Source organism: Cimex lectularius, unplaced genomic scaffold, assembly GCF_000648675.2.
Source record: "Cimex lectularius strain Harlan isolate CLEC.00 unplaced genomic scaffold, Clec_2.1 scaffold69, whole genome shotgun sequence".
Classification (NCBI taxonomy): domain Eukaryota; kingdom Metazoa; phylum Arthropoda; class Insecta; order Hemiptera; family Cimicidae; genus Cimex; species Cimex lectularius.
The window spans coordinates 342,383-355,128 of NW_019392630.1; the positions used below are offsets into that span (position 1 = coordinate 342,383).

General features: G+C 34.0%; 1 protein-coding gene across 9 annotated transcripts in view; it reads right to left on the bottom strand.

Annotated features, from left to right (window-relative positions):
- LOC106670367 (ankyrin repeat and KH domain-containing protein 1-like) overlaps positions 1–10,336 on the bottom strand; it is a 31,688-nt gene extending 21,352 nt beyond the window's left edge. For 8 of the 9 annotated variants that reach the window (XM_024224922.1, XM_024224906.1, XM_024224829.1 and 5 more), the window contains exons 1-14: positions 9,980–10,336; positions 6,649–6,799; positions 6,267–6,417; positions 6,054–6,198; positions 5,820–5,967; positions 5,598–5,749; positions 5,391–5,519; positions 4,776–4,871; positions 4,153–4,342; positions 3,848–4,022; positions 2,809–3,151; positions 2,523–2,748; positions 2,154–2,461; positions 1,977–2,088 (exon numbers count right to left, since the gene is read on the bottom strand). In XM_024224922.1, the coding sequence (XP_024080690.1) occupies positions 1,977–2,088; positions 2,154–2,461; positions 2,523–2,748; positions 2,809–3,151; positions 3,848–4,022; positions 4,153–4,342; positions 4,776–4,871; positions 5,391–5,519; positions 5,598–5,749; positions 5,820–5,967; positions 6,054–6,198; positions 6,267–6,417; positions 6,649–6,799; positions 9,980–10,174 (2,521 nt within the window). In that variant the 5' untranslated portion in view covers positions 10,175–10,336. The remainder of the gene's footprint in view (positions 1–1,976; positions 2,089–2,153; positions 2,462–2,522; positions 2,749–2,808; positions 3,152–3,847; positions 4,023–4,152; positions 4,343–4,775; positions 4,872–5,390; positions 5,520–5,597; positions 5,750–5,819; positions 5,968–6,053; positions 6,199–6,266; positions 6,418–6,648; positions 6,800–9,979) is intronic. The other variant, XM_024224879.1, reaches the window with a different exon arrangement.
- Between the last annotated feature and the right edge of the window lie 2,410 nt (positions 10,337–12,746).

The following is a 12,746-nucleotide window of genomic DNA, read 5'->3' on the forward strand; positions in this document are numbered from 1 at the left end:
TTAAAAACATTTCATCAACCAAATTAAAAAAATAATGTTTTTTTTAGTTTAAGTTATATTTGATTTAATCCAATTAATTATTAAGCAACTCCAACCTGGTAACATTATTAACTTAATTTAACTGCCCTTGTTTTTCTCTTTTTTATGCCATATCTTTTTATACAAATGTGAGTTCATAAATATATTTTTTTGAAACCTTTATTGTACTTATTTAATGCCATTCCCAATTATAAAATTAAACAGTTTGCATTAATTTATGATTTCCATAGGTTATTGGGTGTGTGCATTGTGCATACTTTTTTTTTTTTTTTTCGACTTTCACTCTTAGGCAATCTTTTATTATGTGCTAGCCCCATTGCGCTTCAAGGTGGGAAAAGCGTTATTGAAAGAGATTGTTAAGATAGGGGTACTTGAACACAAAAGCCCTAGAATGAACTGCGATTCAGAAGAAAATAAAAATTATTTAAGATGCTATATAAACTTGATTTCAGCCATAGAGCAGCAGATGTGAAATTTATTTGCAATTTATGGTGATGATAATAACCCAGTAACTGACATAATAAACATAATAAACTGATAATAAACAGTAATGTTTGTGACATTTGGGAGATGCTTCAAAGACCACCTCATTGTATAAAGCTTAAAATCGACGACAGTGATTTTGGAGGATTAGGTTAAATTAACTGATAATTAACACAACAATAGAAAGAAGAGGGGCATCGGTGGCCGCAACGGTTTAGGTGTTGACACGGCGCTCATCACTGTAAGGTAAAGGTCCCTGGTTCGAATCCAGTGGCCCTGCATCGAACCCGACATACTTACAAATGGGCTTTTTTCAAAAACACCAGCACCCGGGGGGGGGGGATAGAAAGAAGAATCTTATCTGGGTTTCATTGTGAAACTCGATCCTTCAGGAATATCAAATAACTTGTTGCATTTCACAATCAAATAGAATTAAATCTGAAAGGTTTATTTCCTATTTGGTCACTAGGGTTAAGAAATGCATCCTTTACAAAAATTTTAAATGCTGAAGAACCATTTACAAGAATGAACTACAGCGGTCAACGTATTGCACCCTTATCCTATTGTCTATTTGATGGGATATTGAATAATAATTTATTGGGATCTTACGCAATGAAACCCTCACGGCAGAAGTATAGTGCACACAATTAATTAGAGATTAGAGAGACAGATTTAAAAGTAAATTTTACTCCCCCCCCCCAATATTTCATAATTGACCATATTAATTATTTCAATTAATTATTCTTTTTATTTAAGGTCTTGGTTGAGATGAAAAGTGTCACGAGCGGGATTTGAACCAACAATCTTCGATGCTGCTCTAACCACTAGAGCATCGTGACTTCAATCCGCTCAGACACTAACTCCTCATCTGTCTACAATCTTTCAATTTTACCTCTTTTTGCTATTTTTCAAAGGTCATGTAATCAGGATTCGAATCTCAGTGAGTTATGAAGTGGCCACGGGGAAATGTGTCCGAGTGGATCTAAGTCACGATCCCACTCGTGAAATTTTTTTATCTCAACCAAGGCCTTAAATAAAAAGAATAATTGAAATAAATTTATACATGAAAGTTTAAGTTTTCTGAAAAACGAAAAAAACTCTATATTACTCAATATATTTACAACACATCCAACAACTTTAGACTTCCTGCTGTTTTTACTGACAAAATATCTATTTATGATATTAATGTAGATAATTAGTTGATATGGATGATTTCCCCATTATCAATTTATCCCAATTTATCTATTTCCCTATTAAATGGTTGGAATTTAATTTTTTTTTAATATTTAATACATGCTTTGTCTAAAAAAAAAAAAAAAAAACCGTTTTGTAAGGGGTTTCTGCTTAGAATATCAAACTTTCTAATAACCAAAATTTTCAAAAACTAAGGAATTAAGATAAATCATCAAGCAAAATTGCGAACAATGCGAATACTCAGATCTGTTTTTACTAACCTTGGGAAATAGAATCAGGAGGTGGTCCTGGTGGTGTAGTAGGAGTTAGGAGATTATTCAAACCACTTGTAGGAGACAGAGGTCCATGTTCTTTCAATTCCTGTTCTACCCTCTAAAAAAATAAAACATTTCATCAAATATGTGTGACAATATTTTTGAAATATGTCAATAATTTACCTGAAGTTCTTCAACTATTTGTTGTCTTTGAAAAAACTGTGTTTCCAGAGAAAGAGGTGTGGGAGGTTTTACTATCATAGCTTCATCTTTAGCATGTTCAGAAGACTGGGAAGGTTGATTTCTCACCTGTTGAATTTCAGGCGATGTTAAGTTGTTTGACTCGAGAGGTGGTATGAGTCTCGCTTTACGAAATACTTTTAGGCCAGTTCCACTTATGTTTGTACTGTTATGTTTGCTACTTGCACCTGAGGTAGCATTACCCGCAGGATTAGGTAGTTGAGGTGGTGGAACTTGGTCCGTTACCCTCCCTGAAATTAATTTTGTTTTAGTGAAAATAACAATTAATAGGATCAAAGGAATAAATCATACCAGTATGAGGCTGTTGAGGTGGAGGAGGAGGTGGTGGAGGTTGCTGCTGTTGCTGCTTAACTTCCTCTTGACCGGTAACAGTTCGTACAGCATCAGGTACTTCCTGAAGACCGGGAGTTCCCTGCTGCTCTCCTCTCATCATTATAGAATGAGGATAGTCAAGAAGAAGTTGAACAACATTAGTATGACCTCCTTTAGCAGCTTCAATTAACATGGTCGAGTTATCCTAAAGCAAATATTATTGAAATTTTTCACTAATAAATAAATATTCAACTAATGATTATACCTTTAACTTATGAAATGGATTTGCAGATTGGGACAGCAGAAGATCAACTACAGCAATGTGACCACCTGCAGCAGCTAGCGAAAGTGGGGTATGGTCGTTGTTTGTCGTCTGCTTATTAACGTTTGCATTTTGAGACAAAAGGAACTTAACAGTGCAAACATGACCAGCCCGGCAGGCTTTCATTAACGGAGTTCTTCCTCCTTCACTTTCGTGCTCCAAGTCTGCTCCATATTGAAGTAACAGTTTGGCAACTTCAGTATGACCATTTTCACAAGAATAAGTTAGTGCTGTATCCCCGGTTTGTGTTTGAGCATTCACATCTGCATGTACTTCTAATAAATATCTATTGACAATGAAATTAAAATTAATTTTTATGCATCAACTATAAAATTGTTAACAAATTACTGCTCTTCAGTATATCAAAAGTATTTTCTGAGATTTTACAAACTTTTTTAATGTTGATATAAACTAGCTTAGTAGCACATAAGTTTATGTAAACAAAATCTTAATTTTTCAAAGTAAATAACTTTGGGAAACAAGTTTCAGACAGAAACTAAAACACAGTTGTGATGAGAACTAGTGTTTACATTTAGACAATAAGAGAAAGGAATATTAAAGACTTTTAAATTTAACAAGGACAAAAACTAAAGGTTTTGTAGTGCATTTTTGTAAATAAGATTCGGGCTCTAAAAAAAATATGTTATGACGATAATCAGGGGCAATTTTTTTTTTTTTTTTTCTTTGCCTTAGGACATACAGCAATCGTCCGAGTAGGGCAAATTTTTGATGTTCAACATCATAAAAAAAGCCATGTCCTTTGTGGAACCAAGTGAATAAGTTGAGCCATTCTTGAGAAAAAGGAATATTAATTCACGGATATTTTTGAAATGCACTTTCAGACAGTTTATTAATGCTAATCAGCTCTTAAAATAACTATTCGCATTAAACCTTATAACAAAATGTTTACAAGAAGGCTGTGAATAAAATGAGACCAATCATATTGTGATGTGGTAAACATTATTAAGTGAATAGCACTTACCTAACAAGCTCTAAATGGCCTTCTTGCGCTGCTTCCATTAGTGGGGTTGAAGCACCTAGTTCGATTTCAGCTCCATTTTTAATTAAAAAATTTGCTACTTCTAAAAATCCTCCACAACAGGCCAATGTTAGAGCTGTTTCTTGAGTTTCTTCAGTTTGAGCATTTATGTTCGCTCCTGAAACAATGTGCGACATTATTTTAAACAGTAGAAATCGAACATACAGTTTTGTAAAACTGTTATGTAGTCATGAAAAATTTGACCAAAAAAAAAAGGAAAATTATAACAAATAACAATTTCTATGTACCTTTTACTAATAAAATAGCAACCATATCTTCATGCCCTTCACGTGCAGCTTCCATCAATGGAGTATAACCTTCATCATTAACTTCTTCAATATTTGCTCCTCTTTCGATAAGAAGAAGAGCAAGGTCAACATGCCCTCCACAAGCTGCTAAGGTTAGAGGTGACTCAAAACTGTCTGTTGGCATATTTACCTAAAAAGGTAAAAAAAAAAAAAAATTAATAAAATAAATACATTGATTGTAAAGTTTGTTTTAAAATAATATTTTAAAAATTGGTTAAGAATGAATTTATTTGTTTGTACTAATTGTGAGGATTTTATAACCCATTGAGAAATGTGAGTGTAATATTTTACCCTTGCTTCCCCGAGTGAGTACTGAGAGCATGCTCACCTTCAAAGAAGCAATACGGTAAATAAGAGCATTATATTTTCTAAATTTCATACTCTAACTAGTGCTAAAATAAATAAGTTAAACTGCACACTGCTTCTATGAATTTGAATTGAAAAGTGAAGAGAGTAGAGCAAGCTCTCAGTACCTGTGTTCAGGTTATCATCACATTCTGAGTACCTCACTTGGGGAACGAAGACCATTCTGAACGGGTTAACATATGAGTGACATGACTTACTTGAGCTCCAGAATCTAGTAGTAGCCTAGCTACTTCAACATGACCATCCATTGAGGCTTCCATGAGAGCGGTGTGCATCTCATCTGTTTTATGCTCCTAAAAACAATATGAACATTACACTTAAGTCGCTTTTACAGAATGTCAAGAAACAGCAAAGAAACCCTTTATTGTTTTCAAATGCAGTTTAAAAATTAAAATCAATTACATCACCCTATCAATAATACATCAGAAAAACCTTAGATAAGACCAGGGGAGAATTTTGAGATTAGACAAATAGGATATTCACCAATTTTCTTATCAAAATAATAACTAACTAAAAACATTGACAAATTGTGAAATGAACTTCAAATAGATATTGTGTAAAGCAAACAATCATCCCATTATTTATATTTTAAAAAATCCTACTATCTTTCACCAAAGGAATGCCTTTAAGATAATCTCTAAACAGTATTGAATTAAAATTTTCACACTGCTACTATGTCGTAATATCATGACGCTTTTTGTTATGATTATTACTTTTTATACCTAATATTAATAATTAATTTACAGTTCTGTCTGGCTTGCTTATTAAAAGAAATTACCATTTCTAGTTAATGAAAGATGAAATTAACAAACCTGATCAGCTCCAGCTTCAAGAAGAAACCGGACCATATCAAGATGGCCTTTGTAGCATGCAAGGGTAAGAGCTGATTCTTTAAACTCATTGGAATGGGTGTTAATTCCAGCCCCTCGTTCTAATAGGATCTGCAATTCATTGTGTACATAGGTTTATGAAAAGTTTTGTTTCAAAGACAATATTTGTGTATTGAAAAATATTTTAACCTCTGCTACTTGGACATGGCCAGCACTGGCCGCTTCCATCAAGGGAGTGTGTCCGTTTTCGTTATGGTCTTCTACATTGGCTCCGGCATCCAACAGAACTCTTACAGCATCAAGATGACCACCAGCACATGCATACATTAAAGGTGTATTTCCTACAATTTATTTAATAACGATATAATAAAATTCTAATGTGATTTGTGAAACATTAAATAAAATGATTACCTGAAGAAGATTGGGCATTAACATCAGCACCATGATGTATCAATAATCTAACGATATCAACATAACCAGATGATGCTGCTTCCATTAAAGGTGTACAATCTCCTTTAATGCCCCTATCCTCCACGTTAGCATGCATTGCTAATAGAACCTATAACAACCAAACATTTTTTTAGAAGGGAAAATGTAATTCGACAAAATTTATCCTATTAACAATTTCAAATTTAGTAAATTTACCTGAGCTAATTCATAATAGCCTGCCGAACAAGCCAAGGACAGAAGACTTTCTCCTTCATCAGTTGTTTCATGGACACTTCTACCTTCTGTTAGGAGTTTTCTGACAGTGCCAACATCTCCATCAGTGCAAGCTTCAACCAGTGTTCTGAAATATTACGTAATTGCATAGTTCATTAATTAATTAAACTAACAAACACAAAACCAATAACACACCTTTCTGGTTGTGGTCTTGGGTTTTCTGTTCTCATTCTGGTAAGTGCAGCAGCTGCTTCATCAAGGGCACAAGAGACACTTGATGTTAACCTCCGAAGGACCTCAGGGTCAGCCAGTTGTTTTCCATCCCCTGATGCCAGTTTCCCTATACCTAAAGGTAGTAAGTTTCATATAACATTTAAAGGCGAGTGCAAATTAAATATATTAAATGTATTGAATTTATTTAATTTCAAATGTTTAAATGTAGTGAGTACATTATGATAGAAATTTTCTTTCTTTTTCAGCAATTAACGAAACAAAAAATTATCTAGCATTTAATGGTTCGCCTTCTGTATGGTTATTAATTCATACTATATCATTTCTAAAAGTATTATACAAAGACCTGCTGCTTCCAAAAGCGCTTCAAGTCTTGCTTGCGTTTCAGGATCCACAGAGTGTTCGGGATCTTCCTGCGCAAGAAGGAATTTGGATGGCTGTAATCTTGCATCTGAATCGTCCAAATCTGCAACTTGGTCGATCACAAAAGATTCCACCTGAAAATAGCCCAATAATGAAATAGAAATATGTTACTGGTAGAAAATTGAACACAACCGACCAGACATCTTCAACTAGTTAAATGTATGAGAAAAATTGTATTCTTTGGCAATTGGTACCCAATTTAATGTTAAGCATTTTTTTAATGAAAATACACATGGCGTAAGAAAAGTCTATAAACCATGAGCTAAATGAAATTATATAAGTTTACGGATTTCCCATCATTTTGATGACAGCCTATCCTTGCTGTTTTGGAGTGTCACACACATTTCAACTTCTAATAATTTTCATTGGTGAGTTTGACAGAACAAACAAGCAAAAAGATTGAACGGAAAACAGCAAGAAAAAGAATGTGTGAGTGTCATATGGGAGACTCTAGGCAGAGGAAAAATAATGAGAAAAAATAGAGAGGAAGTGGAGAAGAAAGAGTGAGAGACAGAATGTATTTCTTCTGTTTCGAAGAAAACACTTGTCCTACCGACTCATTAATGTCAAGAAACTTACATGATTAAATTGGTAAACACAATTTATTATAATAATGAGAGTTGTGTAAATAAGAAAGAATATACAGGAAAGAAAAACAAGGAAAGAATAGGTGATTGAGTGAGAGAGAAACTAAGATATGAGATAGATAGTGAGGGGAGAATCAGATATAGGACAGGGAAAAAAAAAGGAGAGACAGTCATATGAGAGAGAAAGAATGAATAAACAGAAGTTGATATAGATTGGAGAGAAAGAGAAAGAAACAAAAAGACGATATAGATAAAGAGGGAAGAAACAGGATAGATGGAAAGAGGAAACATAGAAAGGGAAAAGAAAGAGAAGATAGAGAAAAGAAAGAGGAAAGGGGCTCAGAGAATATGAATAGATAGAGAGTGGAGGAACAGGAGAGATAGAGAGAGGGAAAGAGGGGGAAGATAAAGGATAGAAAGAAGAAAAAGGAGAGAAAAACAAAGAGATGTGATAGATAGAGAGGGAAGAAACAAGGGAGATAACGAGAGGGGAGAAAGAAAGAAAGAGAAGTGAGAAAGAGAGAGAGAGAGAGAGAGAGAGAGAGAGAGAGAGAGAGAGTTAGNGAGGAGGGGGAGAGAGAAGAAAGAGAGAGAGGGGAGAGAGAGGAGGTACAGGAAAGAGAAGAAAGAAGAGAGACGCAGAAAACGAGATAGAGTGGAGAAAGAGGTATGAGATAGAAAGAGTGAATAAACAGTAGAAGTAGAGAGAGGAAACATAGAAAGGGAAAGAAAGACACTCAGAGAATGTGATAGATCAGAGTGGAGAAAGAGAAGAAAGATAGTGAGCGGGCAAGTGAGAAAGAAAGAAAGAAAGAGAGAGAGAGAGAGAAAAAAGAGAGAGAGAAAAGAGAGAAGAGAAGAGAGAGAGAGAGAGAGAGAGAGAGAGAGAGAGAGAGAGAGAGAGAGAGAGAGAGAGAGTGGCTGACTGAATGAAAGAGAGGAAGAGGAGAGTATGAGAGAATAAATGAAATTTAAGAAATGTGAAAGATAAAAACAAGGATAAAGGATAGAGAGGTTGTGAAGAGGAGGGAGGATAAAATGGGAGAAGAGTGAGAGCCTGAATGAAAAAGAAGAAGAGATAAGATAGAGAGAGGGTGTGAGGGGGAGAGATGGAAAGATAAAAAGAAAGAGAGAGGAGGAGAGATGGAGAGAGTGAGTGTGAGAGAGAGAGAGATATTGAGGGTGTGACTGGGAGAGATGGAGATGGAAAAGGAGGGAGGGAGGGAGAGAGTGTGAAAATAATTTATTTATAGTTGCAGTGATTTGGTTAACTTTAGCCAAAGTAAGAGAGAAAAAAAAAGAGTGGAAGAAAAGGTAGATCTGAAGAGAATAAACTGTGTGTATGAGTAGTGGGAGTGAAAAAAATGAGACAGAGGAAGTAATAAAAATAAGTAAATAAACAAAACGACAATGTTATCAATGTTGATGAATTGTAGACAAGCCCTTTGATCCTATTTCACAATTTATGTCAAATATTAAAACCAATAATGATTTGCCTACCTCACAGTCGGTTTTTGCAATATTACATTCTTTAAAAACAAATGTTCAATATTCAGTAGGTGTAAATCCCTGTCATTTTTTACTCCACAGACATTTGTTTTAATAATTAGAATTTTTAAAAATATTCAATTCATTATTATTTTGGTGAAAAATGTTCCTGGTGGAATTTATTGTTTCCCTACAGATTCAATTGCAAAAGTGGTGTGGGAAAGTAAAAAACATAATTGATATTTTGTTAAATGTATAGTAGTATGTAAGGTAGCACTACCTTGCTTGTTTTGTAATAATCTTTTATTGATAAATACAGTTTTTTTTTTACCAAAGTGCGCATTTATTTAATTATGAGGAAGCCCCTTAAAGCATAACAAAAAATGCTTTCTTGCATAAGTATTTTAAAATTTTAAAAAATTGAATTAAATTACTATAAATTTGTATTTTAAAAAAATGTATTTTTTAGTATAATATAGTTGTAACTTATTTTACAAAAAAAAAAAAAAAAAAAGAATTTAGTTTTACAATATTTAAAATGGAAATGACTGAATGTTTTTAATTTTTTTTTTTTTTTTTTGTGACATTCAATTTTATTATGCGGCCGACGTTGACGATTTGACTATTCTTTACCAGGTTTAAGCAGTAAAAATGCTTGCGAGTCAGAAAGCCCAAGTTCGAAGCTCTGGAATAAAAGTGCTAACCAAAAAAAAAGTGGACAGTTCCTCCCTCACAACGCCGGACAAAAGAGGCGAAACGCACAGAGGCCAAAGGACGAAACGACCAACAGAAGAAACGTCCATTCCCGTTTCTCATCCTCTTCAAATAATCGTCCAAAGTGCAAATGAGAAAATCCGTAATCCATTTTCCCCGTCGGAAAGTGTTAAAAATCTAAAATCCGATGAAAAGACGTTCCGAGCTTACGTTATTAGGTCAACCGAAATAGTACAATTTCAGACGGGTCTCGAGAATTAATCAATATTCCGTATTGGTGTATAAAGCCTGTCTAAATGAAATAAACCTCATTCAATGGAAAAATGATAAATAACAAGTTTCAATTGAGCCCGTGACTAAGTAACAAGATGTCTGGTCGAGCAGGGTTCATTTGGGCCTGTGCTCGGCGAGGAGCTCGCGACCCGACCAAAAAGCTTTGCCCCCTCGCTCTCATTGAGTACCTACCTCGGAAACGTCCTCTTCCTCGCTTTCCGACGAATCCGATAAAAACCTTGGATTGAGTTCCGAGAACGGGTCCGAATCCGATTTTGTCGGACTAGAATTCGAAGATTGGGGAGTAGACGATTTCCCTATTTCGTGTGAACTTACTTTATCAAGTTTTTGACTTTCCGCACCCGACTCTTGTCCAACATTCTGCATTTTCACTTTTCATTAACTTCAAACGCAAGCTGAGGAAACGAAATTGTTCAACAAATACACTTTCGGCACTATAAAATAATAATATCACGCAATAATCGTCATTCACCCAAATTAACACTCGCCATGTCTCCTGCTATACATCCATACCCCCACCCCAGGAGTTCATAGATGCTTCCGCTTCAGCCGATCGTGCTTCTATCTGTCATCGTTATTTCGAACTCAAAATCGAGAGCCAAATTCAAAAAGTCAGTGATTGGAATAAATCTTCAACAACAATGGAAATATTATCATCACGTGTTCCTTCATGCAATAAAAAAAATTTTTCTTGTGTACAAATGAGAAAAAAAAGTGAACAACTTATCTGATCAAAATCTATATCTGCAAACGCAGCTCTAAAATATCGGTAAATTTCTGGTCAAAGGGTACATTTTGTATTGTATATTTTTATTTAAACCAATTTTTTAAACAACTACACTTAGCTATGCTCAATTTGCAATAAGTAAATATTATGAATAACCAATAGGCTTGATACACTTATGACAGTTGCCCAATGGCATACCACACAGATTTAGTTAAGAATTTTGCTGGAAGACTGTCATGTCAACCTATTGTATTGACCTGAAGACTTTGGTGCTGATGATCAAAATCAGAACCTGTAAGCACAGCTTAAAATGTACGAAAATTGAACTTAAAACATTTTGAACTTAGTACTTAGTAATACTTAGTTTTTGCTCAATGTCTCCAATTGTGCTGGAACTACTGTCACACACACACAAACACGCACATATATATATATATATATATATATATATAATTAACCTAAATACTTTATTAAAAAATGTACTGTTGAGCTGAGAGGTATTTAAGGTACCATTTGAGGTATAAATGTCATGCTGATGACCCATTAGGTAAGGATAGTTGAACTGAATAGCATTGCAAAATGAATAGTAGAGCTGAAGATTTTTGAATAATGAGGAAAATTGAGCTAAGGACTTCTAGGTTGGAGGACAGTTGTGCTGAACAGGCAGATGTCATGTGAGGACAGAAAAGCAATTGTCCTTTGGAGAGTAAACCTTTCTTTTTACATCCAAAGTTGAATGTGAAAATGTCGAATTAATAACAAAAGATTGAAATTTTTTAGAAATATTATTGCTTATTGATAATTTTGGCTACTACAGGGCCCCCCTCAGGGCTTATAAGAGCTAAAATTATACTCCTCTAAACTTTAGACTTATGAGGGCGATTGGGCTAATGGCTTTGGAGTTACAGTGTGTTGAAAGAACACATATAGATGTATTGTAGTAACGATAATTCAGCTGAAAGGCTGTTGAGCTATGGACAGTAATTGAGCCCAGTAGAGCTGCGTCATTCAAGTTGCTAGGATATTTGTGCTGAAAGGTTCATAGTACAATAGACTGCTGTAGTGAAAGGACCATAGACTGATCATATGAAGTACATCATATTTCTTGTATGCATTATAATTGTTTAATTCCTGTGGAGATACATAATAAAAACATAAGAGAAAGGAACAAATCAAGAAATAAATAACAAAGGAACAATTGCGACATAAACATAATAGAAAAACTTGTTATCTAGGAATTATACACAATATGTTTTGAATAGATAATATTCCTCCTATCAATGAAGCAATTAAACCAAAAAAACCACAAGTATCTAAATCTAAAAATATTATGTTATACATATAATAACAATAGCCTAATAAAAAACCTGAAGTGCAAATAAATGGAAAAATGGCGCATTAATTTAATGGTCCTGGGGCGAGTAATTCCAACAAACCTGATAGATACAGATCATGAAATAGCACCGAAACATGACATTACTTATGATAATAGAGGGTATGTAATTTAAAAAAAAGATTGGAAAAACTAAAAATTCTTCTTAGGCCTGGTGTGTGTGAGTGCAAGCATAGGAACACACACAAATTGACTTTTTACTTAAACATTTTGAACCATGTTTAAGAATAAATAAACACATTAATCAAGTTGTAAATACTGTTCTTACCTTAAAATATTAACAAAAAATATATTTTCAAAAATAAAAATAGTACAAAAAAGTTGAAAAAGCTTGAATAGAAAAATCACCCAAAACCAAAAAAAGGATTATTTTATTATATTTCACATCATTTACTTGAAAGATGCTATCATTTCTTCTGAAGAACATTCTAGTTTAGTGCAAAGGTTTCACGTTATCATTTTTCAGTTGTTTCAAAATAAAATAAAATTTTATTATTTTACACCTGAACTTGTGACATTTAATGACCTTGTGGTACCCTGAAAACAAAGTTTACAATAAGCTGTTGCTCCTCTGATACTGATCCATGCAATATTTTATTTTTCAAAATGAATGGGCAATTTTTTTTTCAAGCAAATTCTCAAAACGACTGTTGTCCACGCTTAAATCATTTTTGTCCGTAAGTCCTTTGCTGTAAAGTTTACACCTTCTCGACAAGGCAGTAATTCTTCCAAAAAATAATTCCTCGACCCATTTCTTTTCTAAAGCCAACGACAAAATAAGAATAAAGATGGTGGTTCTTTTCTTCTATGAAGCATGA